This window comes from Orbicella faveolata, unplaced genomic scaffold (assembly GCF_042242905.1).
Source record: "Orbicella faveolata isolate gen_17 unplaced genomic scaffold, um_ofav_v1 contig_3, whole genome shotgun sequence".
NCBI classification, from domain to species: Eukaryota; Metazoa; Cnidaria; class Anthozoa; order Scleractinia; family Merulinidae; genus Orbicella; species Orbicella faveolata.
Window position 1 is genome coordinate 22,992,514 of NW_028301558.1, and position 13,571 is coordinate 23,006,084.

The 13,571-nt window shown below is 37.5% G+C and overlaps 2 protein-coding genes across 2 annotated transcripts; one reads left to right on the top strand and one right to left on the bottom strand.

Moving 5' to 3' along the window:
• Positions 1 to 2,533, top strand: LOC110053008 (cilia- and flagella-associated protein 418-like). The gene is made up of 5 exons (XM_020759194.2): positions 1 to 246; positions 382 to 472; positions 831 to 949; positions 1,732 to 1,880; positions 2,151 to 2,533. The coding sequence occupies exons 1-5, from the start codon at positions 98 to 100 to the stop codon at positions 2,255 to 2,257; spliced, it is 615 nt and encodes a 204-aa protein (XP_020614853.2). The 5' UTR covers positions 1 to 97; the 3' UTR covers positions 2,258 to 2,533.
• A 3,116-nt stretch (positions 2,534 to 5,649) lies between these two features.
• On the bottom strand, positions 5,650 to 11,746 carry LOC110053050 (eukaryotic translation initiation factor 6-like). Its single transcript, XM_020759236.2, has 8 exons — positions 11,478 to 11,746; positions 10,056 to 10,141; positions 9,394 to 9,437; positions 8,630 to 8,761; positions 8,341 to 8,451; positions 7,835 to 7,900; positions 6,688 to 6,869; positions 5,650 to 6,315 (listed from the first exon to the last, which is right to left on the bottom strand). Exons 1-8 carry the CDS (start codon positions 11,729 to 11,731, stop codon positions 6,306 to 6,308), a joined length of 885 nt encoding a protein of 294 aa, XP_020614895.2. The 5' UTR covers positions 11,732 to 11,746; the 3' UTR covers positions 5,650 to 6,305.
• Between the last annotated feature and the right edge of the window lie 1,825 nt (positions 11,747 to 13,571).

The window sequence follows — 13,571 nt, forward strand, 5'->3', positions numbered from 1 at the left end:
TCCTCTCTCACTAGCCCAGTGCAGAGTTTTGGTGATTTGGACGTTGTAATTTTCAATTTTAATCCTCGTTCATTAAACGTTTTAGAAATTTCAAACCATGGCAGATGACATAGATGATTTATTAGACGAGTGCGATGATTTATTAGACAAGAGTCGCAGTTCAATTAAACCCAAGCAGAAACCCTCAAGCAAAAACATCTCCAGCTCAAAGAAGGCGACGAGAAACGAAGACAAAAACTTGAGAAGGTTGGCGGTCAGCTTGCGAGCTCTTCAGAGCTTTCCCCGCTATTCCGAATATATTTTGCCGTTTTCTTTTATATGCATTGTAATGGCATCCATTGATTTTTTCTTTTAATTCTTCAAACGTTATGCCTTTTAAAGTTCACAGGTGAAAAATACTGATCGGGAATTACACGATATGATCCTAGAGTGTATGGACGACGGACCTGACATTCCTGAACTAAGTGATGAGGTAAAACTAACAAGTATACTTATTCAGTGTGTTTAAATTGTAAGAGAAAAATTAAAAGAATGTCTGCGTTTCCCTTATGGCGCTACTTACACTTTTCATCAAATATTTAGACAAACGGCAGATTCGTTACCAAGTCAACGCGAATAGATTATTTTATTCTCAAATTAAATTCTCCACACCGGTTGACTCAATTAAGCTCTCTGGGGTCCTCTGTAAATTGTAATAATTTGCACACTCATATATAAACTTAGTCTTGTAGTTATCAATAATTATTTCTTTTTTGTTTCTTCCATTCATTCTTTCTGCAGCTAGTACTAGTTAATTAAACTTTCCTTTTTACATTTTGATTTTGCTACAGCCTGCAACACATGTGTCTTTAAATAAAAAAGATTTAACTTCATCACGAAAGCGGTGTGTAAAAGTTTTCCTCGGTGGTTCCAAATTTGCAAAAGGACTTTGCACTGGGTCAGAAGAAAGGCAAGTACTTTCTGACTTTTAATTACACATCCACAATGTGGATTTCAATGCTAATTCAGCCAGGCCTGTATTACCATCTCACCTCTTATGGTATATTAAGACCTTATTATTATATGGCTGTGTCTCACAAGGACTGGGAACTAATGAATTCACAAATTTGATTGGCTGAAATCGATATTGACCGTAGTCCAGATTTTCCCATCTAGACCAGCATCTAGACCAGTTTCATTTTGCGTTGAAAAAGTAGCAAACTCAAATACAAAAATGTTCACCGTTTTCTTTTATTTTCTTCTCAATCATTTATGGCAGTGTAAAAAAAGCCTGATGACAAAAAAAAAGTAAAGAGGATGAGCAAATTTCGGCAGGTTTAAGTTAAGTTCATCTCCGTTTGCAAGCAAAATGTCAGCAAACCAGTTACATTAAACAAATTAAAGTTTTCTTCTTTGCCATATAATAAACATCTTATTAACCAAGCTAAGTCGGTCCCTATGGAAGAATCTTGACCTTGGTTGTGTGTACAGACCTCACTGCATTCGGTCTGTACTCACGACCTCGGTCACGATTCTCCTATACAGACCTCCTGCTCGGTTAATAAGAGCTAAGTAACACTTACCACCATCACACTATTGGTTTCAAAATATCTGATAAATGTCCTTTTAATCATGTACATGTATTTGGTATGGCAATTGGGGATGGCAACATGCCCAAAAAACTGTGCTCTTGGAGTCTGTCCACATCAGTTGATTAACTGAGCTCTTACAATATTTTGTTTCCATTTTCAGGGCTTGTGACAAGTTACGCTGTACCTCATGTGATTTCAGTGTTGTTATCCTTAATGATTATGAATGGCAAAAAGATTGTGACTATTTATTCTTCAGAAACAATATTCCAGACTTTGAGAAGCTTAAAAGCAAGCTAACAAGGAAAAGAGGCAAGATTTTATGAGTGTTGTTTAACAAAGTAATCCCTTTGGTCAGAATTTCTTGTACAAGATTGTCAAATTCTCCTCAGTACTCATCAAGCAGTTTTCTTAAAACCAGTTTTCTAATAAGAATAAGGTTATTAGAAATGGTTCAGTTATAAAATATTGACTAAAGGTGGTTTAGACTTTGGAAATTTCCATTCTGAGATAAACTTGTATACTTGGCAGGGTATTACTTTATTTACTTTTATCATGATCATGAAACTTTCTATTTCCCAGGTTGTTGTGCTTATGCCTGTCAGTGTTCATGGAGATCTGTTGTACAATTGACTGAAGTTTGGTTGGGAGATTCAGAACTTAAATGGGTCTGTGGAAGGCACAGCTGACAGATTTCTCAAGCGATCACATTCATGATCATGTGTAGAGAGCACTGGACACTTATTTAACATTTGTTAATTTTAATTGCAAAGTTGTTTTCTTGTACATAGGTGTATAGTTTTACTCCAAAAGAAAGTAGACCGAAGTAGTTTCAATTCCCTTTCAGTCAGGTAGTTAACTTGTAAAAATATGGGAGTAAAACTGTTAAAATAAAATATTTAAGAGAAATCACAGTGTGAGCTTGGGCTGCCTGTGGAGAAATAAACAAAACAACAGGGGTTTAAGATGTGATTTATTTTGTGGTAACAGTGAACTACTGTTTTCCCCTCCCTGGCATGGTCACATGCAACCACTGCCACTTTGCTCCACACTTGAAAACATAGTTTGTTCGTTCTCTGTGGTTCTGCACCAGATCTCTCGATTTGCCACTTCTTCCCTTTTCTTCCAAAGCCAAGGGTCTTGGGGTGTTAGCTGATATCCATTCTGAGGAAGTGGCCAATGAACCTCTAGCACTGATGATGAGAGCCTGATTGCACATCTCTTTATTGGTTACTTTTGTATGCCAGTATATCTTTATACACCTAAGTTCTCAAACTGCTGTGTAGGAATACATGAAACTTGGTCATATAAATTTGTTCTTGGTCATACACCACATTTCACATCAAAAATCTATACACAGAGCAAATGCACTGGGCCAGGAACTTGCTTTCAACAACCGAGCACATAGAAGTTTGTCCTTGTTCATCCCAGGGAATGGCCCAAATTGAATAGCTGTTAATACTAACAGTTATCAGTGGTTTGACATACAAACAAGGCGAAAGGGATAATTGAAGGGGTGCGTGGAAAAAGCCTTAAGTGACTCTTGATCTCTTGTCAAATTCTCCTTTTTTCGTAGAAGGAAGCGGAGAGCAATTTAGAAGAATCTTGCCGTCTATCAGATGTCACTTAGGCTCTTTTTCCATGCCACCCTTCAATTCTGCGTTGTATTGACCAGTTTGCCTTGTTTGACAATGTATGCCTTTTTAAACAGAAGAATATTTGACTACAGACTCAACTGTAACAACAGTTATTAGGCCAGGAATTATAAGTTGGGAAATAGCAATGCACAAAGAGATTCCACATTGCCGTGGGTCTTTCCAGTAATAGATTACAGATGGGGTTGAGACCCTGTTAGGGGTAAATTCCGACAAGCGACATGGCCTTGAAAAGGCGACATGAGAGCTATGAATTGGCGACGAACGACAGACTACTCCAGCGAAATAGAGTAAGCGACACCAATAGCAAGATAGACCGACAACGAATTTCGGAACTGAGAATGCATCGATTGTTCTAAACGTTTGAGTCGAAGTGAAGACGCATTTCCAGAGTTTTTAAAAATGTGTTTTCCTCTCTCACGCGCGATGTCAACGGGTCGTGAAACCCAGGGTTTCTTATATATGCTAAAACGTCCACGTCCAATAAATCGAGTCCGTCATTGCTGAGCATTTTTTCTCACTCTCAGCTGAGTGAGCAGTGCCCTAAAACGCCTAAAAACACGCTTAAGGAAAAAGGAAAGAGATCTTCGACCGTCTGCTTCATATTTTTATTAGTGGGTAACTAGTGAAAGAATATGAAGCTGTATTATCAGGGGCACCCAACGACCGTTTTCTCTCGTATGCTTTTAAACGCTGTTTTAGGCTACGTAGAGTACTTTTAAAGCTCTGTAGGTTAATTTTAGGTTGCGCTAAAAAAATTTTATCTGTTCGGTTATTCTAGGGGAACTTGAGTATTGTCGAATTTATTAGGGCTTTTCTTGTCCATTTCCCGAAACCCTTAGGTCTTATCGCCTTTCCGAAAACGATAGCTTACCTTCTTAGCGTACCCAAAATGACATTTTTAACAATCCGAAAACAACAGACATTAAATTTCTCATATCACGAAAGTTCGAGGTGACAATTCTCTTGAGAAAATCAAAGGGGATTAAAGACCTTCCGAACAGATAATTTACCGAAACGATCCGTAGGGTGCCCCTGTATTATCAACAAATGGCATTATGGAAGGAAAAGAGAGACAGGGGAAAGTTGCCAAGGTCTTCTCGTCTTCAGCAGGAGATAAGGGTTACGCCAAATTCAATGGAAGAATATAGATAGGAGAGATTATCTGATTGAGGCCGTTGAGATTTTGAGTTAAAGAACGGTTGTTAAACATAAACATGGTAAAAATAGTCATAGGTTCGATTGTACATTAGGTCCAAGTACTGACTGGAAAATGGCTGAAAATAGCAATTCCAAGCGTCTAAATTTCAAAAGTTCCTGGGGGAGCATGTCCCCACATCCCCTAGGAGGTTAGCAACTTCAGCGCTCGAAAGCATGCCCAAGCCCTTAGAAAGCATGCCCCCAGCCCCTTAGAAGATTTTGAAAAATTAAAGTAGCTAAGAAGTCTTTTCCTTCATTCTGAGTCGAAATATGATGCTTTAAAAGTAACCCTAAAGTAACCATTAAACCCACTGACTGGAGAAGTGCTGGCTCTGCATAAGAATTCCTACTACTGAAAAGTGGTCGAAGCAAGTGCAAAGCATACAAGGAGTAAATTATATCCAAAGAGATACTTAATTATATATGTACTTGACTAAAACAGCAAGGAACCTTCAATGCGTGAGAAATAATCGTTTCAGCGTGAGAGCGCAAGATTGAATTCGTTTGCGTGAACCTCATGCTCAATGCGTGAGACTTGAGAGCACTGTGTCGGTTTTTTTTTTTAATAAACAAAGGTATTACGATGTGTTATACATGTAGCTTCGTTTTAATCGAAAAAGGTCAAATTTCCTGACACAACTCCTCTGAGACGAAATTCCGACAGGCGACATAAGAATCTTGCGAAATGCCGACGTGGCTGGTGGCGAATTTCAGACAGGGGACATGGGTACCCCCCCTAACAGGGCCTCGGGGTTGCCACAGGAAAAAAGGGGAAAATATTCTTCAAGGTCAGGGAAAAGTCAGGGAATTTTATTTTGAGTCAGGAAAAATTGACGTTTTGAAGAAAAGTCAGGGAAAATTGAAATAATTTAACATTGAAGGCAGAAGAAACATTTGAGGTCACTGTGATCTCAACGATATTGCTGCTTAAGGTTACTTCAGACCTTCGCGGGAGTCCTCCAGAAAAAAAATTCGTACGCGCGCTGTTTTCAAGGAACCCCTACAAACTATATATCAACAGAAAGGTTATAAAATGTAAAATTCGATAAAATTATGTTTTGTTTTGGATTTTGCTTTCCAAAGGCGGCAGAGGCTGTCAACTCCAAAATGACCGACTGACGTTCCAGCGAATTACAAATCCATACCAGGCTTTACAAGATCAATGGAAGATTACAAAAACATAGATGTTTACCTTGCCAATGACTATTAAGAACAAAACCAGACACCATAAAAATAGAGTTTGGCATGTTTAGCATCAGTTGGATAGTCAAAATAACATCAAATTGCAAATACTTTTTGGTGAGAGTCTTTTTGATATGATTCTAATATTCGTAATATGTTTTTATAACCCCTTTGTCAAGTCTCCTTTGATATTGTTATAATTTGGGGTTGTGGTAAAAATAAATACAGGACGAGAAGTTTTTGACCATATGATTATTTATAAACTGCATATTGAAACACAACCTAAGTTTTGAAAAAAAGTTGCTCTGAAAAGTACCAGTATTTAAAACTCCACTGTACCAGGCATGGAGCACGTGCAAATGATGTTCATTCACACAATATTAAGTTCACTACGTTGTGAAATTCATTTGACACAATGATATTTGATGGAAGATCTTGGCTATTTGTCCATAGTGTATGTATTTATTATACAGTCAGTTCTCTTGTGATGGACACCTGTTTGATACATTCAAGTGAAGTAAGTGTCTGATGTACTCCAGTCCTTTACTTCATTGCCCTTCAAGAACTGGGTGAATACAGCTCTAAGGCAGACACCTCTCTAACACAAAGACAGATGCTTCTTCAGGATGGACACTGGCCCTGGAGGTGTGCATTCAAAGAGAATTGACTGTACATTATGAAGAGTTTTTATTTTCCTGATTTATGTCATGCTGTGGAACAAAAAACAGAAAACCATATTAATCTTACATGCAATTCTTACCATGATCAAACCATGTTTTATATATACAGTACAAGTCAAAAAACAGCAATATAAGTCTTGTGACTATTTGGATCGAGGAATTTGAGTTTTAGAGAAGACCAAAAATGGGCAAGACTAGACAAAAAAAAGCAATTTTCCCAGAGAAGATCAAAGAGTTGAAGCTGATTGATTGATCTGTCAGTTTTCGTGCAATCCTCACTGACAGTGCATCAGTGTCAAAGTATTTCAAATAGTCATACCACTGGTCTCTGTGAGCAAAAATGCAAATTTGTCAGGTTTTGTTGGTTGTTATTCATTTACACGTCTATGGCAAATTATGTACCTCTCAAACAGTGAAGCTCTCATGCTGCTAGCTATGGCTGATGGCTGGCCATCTCCTAATTTAAATACACTTTCTATGACAGACAGTTCTGTGCTAGTAGTGTCCAGGCCGCAAAAGGAAGCCCAGTCGTTAACAACCATGCCCGCTCCAATGACATCACTGCCTCTGTTGACAGTTCCAGCCTGTGGATATAGAAAAGACACTCTTGCAAAAAATCACACAAAACGATCTCAACCACCTTTTGCCTTCCTCTCCCAAGAACAATACATACAGTTGAACCTCTTAATGTGGACACCAAAGGGGCAGATCTGAGTGTCCTTTTTATAGAGGAAGAGATTATATGAATGCTGGTTTTGCTAGGGCTAAGTTAATTGTCTGTAATATACCGTAAGCTTCTGAAAGTAATGACCCTCAATACTTTTGGAATTAGCAGCCTTTGTGGCTTGTTACTTTCAGGGGTCATTACTTTTGGAGAGCAAAAAACGTTATGTGATGTTGATGCCAGTGAACTCTAAAGATGCAAATATTTGTTCAAAAACAAGATAAAATTCATCACAAGAATCCAGTTTCAAGTTACTGCCACGTGGGTGGACTCTTCATGTCTACACTGTGTTATTATGGAGGTGTCCGTAAGGAGAGATTTAACTGTTCATATAAATAATTATCACTGTTTCAATTAATAATATTATTGAAGTAACAGGTGCATGGCTGTAGAAGCTAGTTATCATTGAGCTGTCATCAACTTGTTATCACAATTTCCAATGTGCCATTTGAATTGACTATGTGAATGATTGATAACAGTTGGAGATACCAGTAGTTGGGAAAAATTGATGTCTTCAACTATCATTGACTATCATGCACCATTTGACCTAAGCTTTCAGTTATACTTCACTGTTTTATAAACCTGATGTAAAAACTGGAACACCTCATCAGTCACTATTAACCAACCAGACTGTACAATTCAGTTCATCTGACCTTATCTGGCAGATGTGGAGTAGTAATAAGGGGCAATGCTAAGAGGTTTGGAGCGGTAAGGGAAAAGGAGAATAGAGGGCTAGGTACATGTACATTTCCACTCCTCCAACATCTCTCTCGTATCTATTTGCAGGATGCAATATGAGACTTTTTAAAAATGAAAAGGACAAACCACAAGGGGGACTTGTAATAATGATGACAACTCATCCTGACCTTCAACTGATGTTCGAGGATGTACCTACAAAAAAAAAACTTCAGATTATCCAACATTCAAAGCTTGAGAGACACACAATGTAAAGTTTTTCCACCTTAAGGACGTTCATGCAAATTGTTTCTGCACATCCTTACTGCACACGCAAAGAGTCCAAGCCTTGTTTTTTGTCAACAAACACAGCTGTGAGTTTAACTGCAAAGAGTTATTTCCCCAACCTTAATTTTTTTCTTTTTGCAAAGAGTGACTCCAAATAGCAGAAATAATGCATTTAAATTTTATTCAGTGTTTGGTTTGATAAAACATTATTTTGTGTCCAGGCCAAAACAATTTATTTAAAAAATGTCCCTTTTAAAAGAAAAATAACAAATATGTAACAAAATTTCATTCAATACATGGTTTCAACAATCTGCATGTATTTTAATATACTTTTTAAGGCTTCTTAATTATAACAAACCAACACTTACAAGGCCACCTCGATTGCTGAGAGCACAGTAACTCCCCACTAAAACATTGCCAGCAACAGTTTGACGAAATACCTCCACCTTAAGAACATCTGCCAAAATTTCTTCAGTTTCCTGAAAACCAATAATCAAATTCTCATAAATTTAAATAATGGCTGCTTCACAAAATCCCTCACATATCATCACGCTTTACCAATGCTTGTTAATAAAAAGAATACACTTTCCATTATGTCTTCTTTTTTATCTTTACCAAATTAAAGTTCACACTACATAACTCAGTAGCAAACATTACCCTGTCCAGGTCGGGGTTGACAAGTGCAACATAGTCATTGCAAGCAACTACATTCCCTAATGCTGACAGCCTCTCCTCCACTCTTTGTATTTTCACTGTGTCAGGTAAGGAATTTCGAATGTGTTGAAGCTCCTTGGGAATGTAAAAAGACTTGCAGTCATTATAATTCACATCATTATTTTCATGCCAGCAAATAGAAACTTAGAAATAGGAAGGTGGATAATGTTAAAGCTTTCATTTAAATCCAATTAGAAGACAGATTGATGATAAAACAACAAGACAGGACCATTTATTTCAACTGCAATAATACTTATATTTAAAAAAAACAGTAACTGATCACCCAAAACAACTGGGGAGAAAAAGTGGTAGGGCGACCAGCATTTATTAAAATACACCCCTAATGGGAAATCTGAGAAACATCTGGTTTTAAAACATGGCTTAAAGATAATTTTCTCTGTTAACTCCTTAGAACTTGTAGTTTATCCTGAAGTAAGTTGTAGATGATTGTGATTGTGATTGTGATTGACTGTGCCTAACATGAAGACAACAAAATACAATTACATGAAGTTGTAATTGTTTGATTCAGGTGCAGTGTAAGATGGTATCTAAATAATGCCTGAAGTGATATTAAAATATATGCACAAAAACTTGTTTGTAAAATTTTTAAGTTTATCACCCTAATTTTTAGACAAAAACACATCATGCATCAACTTGAAATAGTTTTAGTTTTGGCACTGAAAAGATTAATCATTTTGGTGACCTACCTGGTCTGTTGTTGTGTTTGGTACAATAAGCCCATTTCTGTTACCTGATGTAAAGGATAACAATTAAAATGGATGAGTAAGGTTTCTTGTAATATGGTAACTTATATCTGAATCTTAAAGCATTAAAACAAGGGTGCATGCATCAGGGAGGGCATCACAAGAGACTACAAAAAAGAATCTGTGGGGACCTAATTGTTATCTGCTCAGTACCAATCTACAATAACGTGCTCTATTTTTGAGATACTACAATCCCAGACAAAAGTAGTTGGGACCCTTGAGCTGGATCACGTATCCTCCATCCCCCTGGATCAATGTTGGAAAAATAATGTCGCATTTTTTTTCAACAAAAAGGGAAACAATCACTTGATTTTCAACATTGTAAGTGGTGGGAGGGGAGAACTTGTTTCGTGTCCCAAGTTTTTTGGTCCAGGATTGTAGCTCCAACTTTATGTAATATATATAATCTAACACTCTCAACAAGTTGATCCCAACTTGACTTTGGGAACATGCAGCTTGACAGACAGCACAATTAAGTTACGGTGTGTAAATGTTTTCATGGGAAATCAACCTGTGTTCTTCTGTCTTTTAGGAATAGCAGTTATTCCAATTACTGTATAATGATATACTTTAGATAAAAGTAAATCTTGGTTACATAAACGTACCAACACAAAGTCTCCCAATAATTCTGCATCCTGCTACTGATGTACGAATCACAGGAATTACATCAGCGAGTTCACCTTCAAACACACTAAAAAATGAACAGAAAATATGAATTTTGCTACCTTAGGAAATAACAAATTGGTGACTAGATGTAAGGGCTCATGGCTTTGCTGCAGAGACATGCACATAAGCACACCAAGATAAATGAAGCTTGACAAGAAAAGGCTGATGTGGTAAACTAGTTAAAGTACCAGTGAACTTGTACTTCAAATGAGGCTTCTATTCTTTGTCCAGGGTATAAACCAAATGTTAGATCACGCCAGGTTCACCTAAGCATATTAGTTAACGTGTTCCACAATTTTCACCTGGCTTTCTTGTTCAGATTCTTCTTTCAGCATTAATTTAATTAACTTGGTAATTTCTCTGCAGATCAACCTTAGATAGAGTGTAGAACATTTTTTACAGTTCATTTACCTCTAAAAAGGAGAATTTATTTTAATCTTTATAAAGTGTATATGCTGAATGACAGATATTTCTTTATTTGTTTTATGGAATCTACATAAGACTGTAGATTGGAAACCAAAAAAAGGATATTGCTGTCTTTTCACCACATTTCAGCCATCTGAAAACACGAAATTTCACTTCTGGTAGGGTCAGAAACCACAGGGGGTTAGGATCTGGGACTCGTCAGGCAGTGACATCAAAACAAGAATATTTGTTATGACATATTTTTCAAACCGGACAATTAGAAACAAACAAAGTTTATGAAATACACCAAGAGTTAGGCAATCAAGCATAATTCCAATTTTGGTTCAAAATTGTAAACATTTACGAAAGATATGTAGACCTACACTCTTGTTTTGATGTCAAAGCCTGACTCGTCTTAGGTCTGAACCCCAATGGTTTTGGAGGGGAAATGCCATGTTTTCAGCTGTCTAAAATGTGGTGCAGAAAAACATTAACCATTTATTTTCATTTCCATGTCACGATCTCATGCAGATTGTACTAAGTCAAGCAAATAAAAAATATCTGTCATATACACTTTAAAAGTACAGGACACCGTCTGATATTAGGATAAGCATATTAGCACTCATTTTACTTCCTCTGTTGAGGGAACTCTTACGGCTCAGGTTCTGTCTGCCCCAAAACACGAGACTATGATCATTATGATATACAAACCAAGTTTCCATAATCAGCCAGCATCTCGAACATTTCCAAAAGAAACGAAACGAAAGTCCTGTGAGCAATTTAAATGATTCCCTTCGGAGATAAATTCCCGACCATCTCCTTTGTAGTGATTTCTACAGCATTATGCTCTCCTTATAACAAAATGGCTATCTGCCTAAATAGCGTTACAAATACTAAGTTATGTGAGAAAAAACTCAAGCTAATAGGCTCAGGCTTAACTTGAACTAAATTCTTGCCTGTAAAAATTCTCGGATGCACCGATTCCAACCAGGCAATATGCATTTGTCAGCTTCGAGAAAACTCCCACTTCATTACTGTTTTCAAATTGTGCCCTCACTGCCATCTGTGCAACAACTGATTTATGGAACTGAGATCCGTTTCTCGACAGAAGCAACTTTAAAATACGAAACGTGTTCCAAAACTGAACGAAATCACCAACCACATGTATATTGCACCAACACCAACTATTGCATCGCGAAGCGCAATACATCAGCTGTCTTTAGCTTTATAAACAGCTACCTCATATATGGCAAAGTGTAGTATACCGCATTAAGTCAACTTCGTTCCCAGAGTCCTCCCGGTCCGTCCTTCTCGAAGCAGGAAGAGATAGGACACTGGGAATGAAGTTGTCATACAACTGGCCATAGTCCAAACGAAACATTTTACTTACCACTAAATAGTACAGAGTTCCTATGTAAATATTTTTCTGAGGCCTAACCTAGCAGCAATCTCATTGTCTATACCGGCACATTATATAACCCTAGGGTAAACGCTCCTTGGCATGCTTGCGACAAAAATTGAACTTTTGCTCGGCTATAAAGACTGCTATTTCAGAGCTCTCTCTCAGATTTGAAGATCCATCAGAACTTTTGAAAAAGGAATCAGTAAAAAAGCCACTATCTACTTAAAAAGAAAAGGAAAGAAAAGAAAAAAGAAAATGGAAACTAGACTGTTTGTTGTAGTTTGCTTGTTTGCGCATGCCCTGGTGTGGCGCTACTCCAGTTATCAACATGCTCCCTGGAACATGCCCAGAATCCATATTCAAACCATAACACAGCAGCATTCTAAATTTTAAGGTGTTTAGGCTGTAACAGTTCGACTGCGCGTTTGAGGATTCTATCGACACTTAGTTACCGAGGCAAAACCAGAAACCGAGATTCTACTATTCCGTGAGGAGCTACCCTGCGTGTAGACATCTATTATTCAAGGCAATGGTAGATGTCTTCAGTGAGGCTGCGCCGAGCTTGATGGATAACTTGTTATATAGTAAGTCTACCCTCGCATTTTGATTAGTTCTTACTTACGATCTATTGGCGGACAGACGCATAGATGACGACATTAACCTTTTTTGGTTTCTTTGACATAAAGTGGAGGCGCGGTGGCCTCATGGTTAGTACGCTCAACTCCGGATAGAACGATCTGGGTTCGAACCCTGGCCGGGAACACTACACCTTTTGCTGTTCATTTACAGAAAATAAACATTCATTTGTGTCCAAATTTATTTCATTATGGTGAATAAACTCTCATTAACACCAATATGACCTTCATTTGAGCGTAAGGAACGTTCAAGAATAACATTTACATATGTAGTAACATTCAAAATCATCAAAAGATAAACAATACCTTCATTTGACATTCATTGACTGTAAATGTACTTTCATTTTGGTTGAAATAAAATTCGTTATCTCGAAACGACAATCATTTACACTTTAGGACAATCAGTTTTCAACAAAAGACTTTCAATAACACAATTTGCATGAGAACTCACAATCAATTGCATTATTATGCAACTATATCCATGAAGGTAACAATCTTTAGTGCGGTAAGACAAACATTACCGTGTTTTCACCAAACGTTAAGAGAAAACAATCGCTCATTCGCGCAGTTCTTTTCAACAGAGATATCTCGCCCAATTTTCCTCGAAATTTTGATTATAGAACAAGGGACCATATGTACTTTTTTTTAAGACATATTGTCACAATCCTCCCCTTCCAGATATATGTAAATTCGGCCACTTATGAAACTTTTTGCGTGCAACTCAGAGGGCGCACTACAGTATACGTGTGTCATAGTGACAGTTAGATTTCTCCAGAAATGCCACGAAGAAATACTGTAGAATCTCATTTGAACACCGCGAAAGGATAGTCAGGGCCTTTGAAGATGTCAAAAGAGACGAAGCAAGACGCCAGGGAATTGCTCTGTGAAATTATCGCACGCAGCTGTTGCAGCAAGCTCTACAACGAAATATGTATTGGTACCATTACGGCAGCTAAATGTGGACAGTGGTTTCGTTTCATGCAAACGTATTTGCCACGATGCCTCAATAGTGA

Excerpts from the sequence above, each read along its gene's own strand:
- LOC110053008 (XM_020759194.2), top strand. The coding sequence starts at position 98 with ATGGCAGATGACATAGATGATTTATTAGACGAGTGCGATGATTTATTA. Across the intron at positions 473-830 it reads TTCCTGAACTAAGTGATGAG|CCTGCAACACATGTGTCTTT; the intron begins GTAAAACTAACA and ends ATTTTGCTACAG. Across the intron at positions 950-1,731 it reads TGCACTGGGTCAGAAGAAAG|GGCTTGTGACAAGTTACGCT; the intron begins GCAAGTACTTTC and ends TTCCATTTTCAG.
- LOC110053050 (XM_020759236.2), bottom strand. The coding sequence starts at position 11,731 with ATGTATTGCGCTTCGCGATGCAATAGTTGGTGTTGGTGCAATATACAT. Across the intron at positions 10,142-11,477 it reads GCATCCGAGAATTTTTACAG|TGTGTTTGAAGGTGAACTCG; the intron begins GCAAGAATTTAG and ends TTCATTTTTTAG. Across the intron at positions 8,762-9,393 it reads CAAACACAACAACAGACCAG|GAGCTTCAACACATTCGAAA; the intron begins GTAGGTCACCAA and ends TACATTCCCAAG.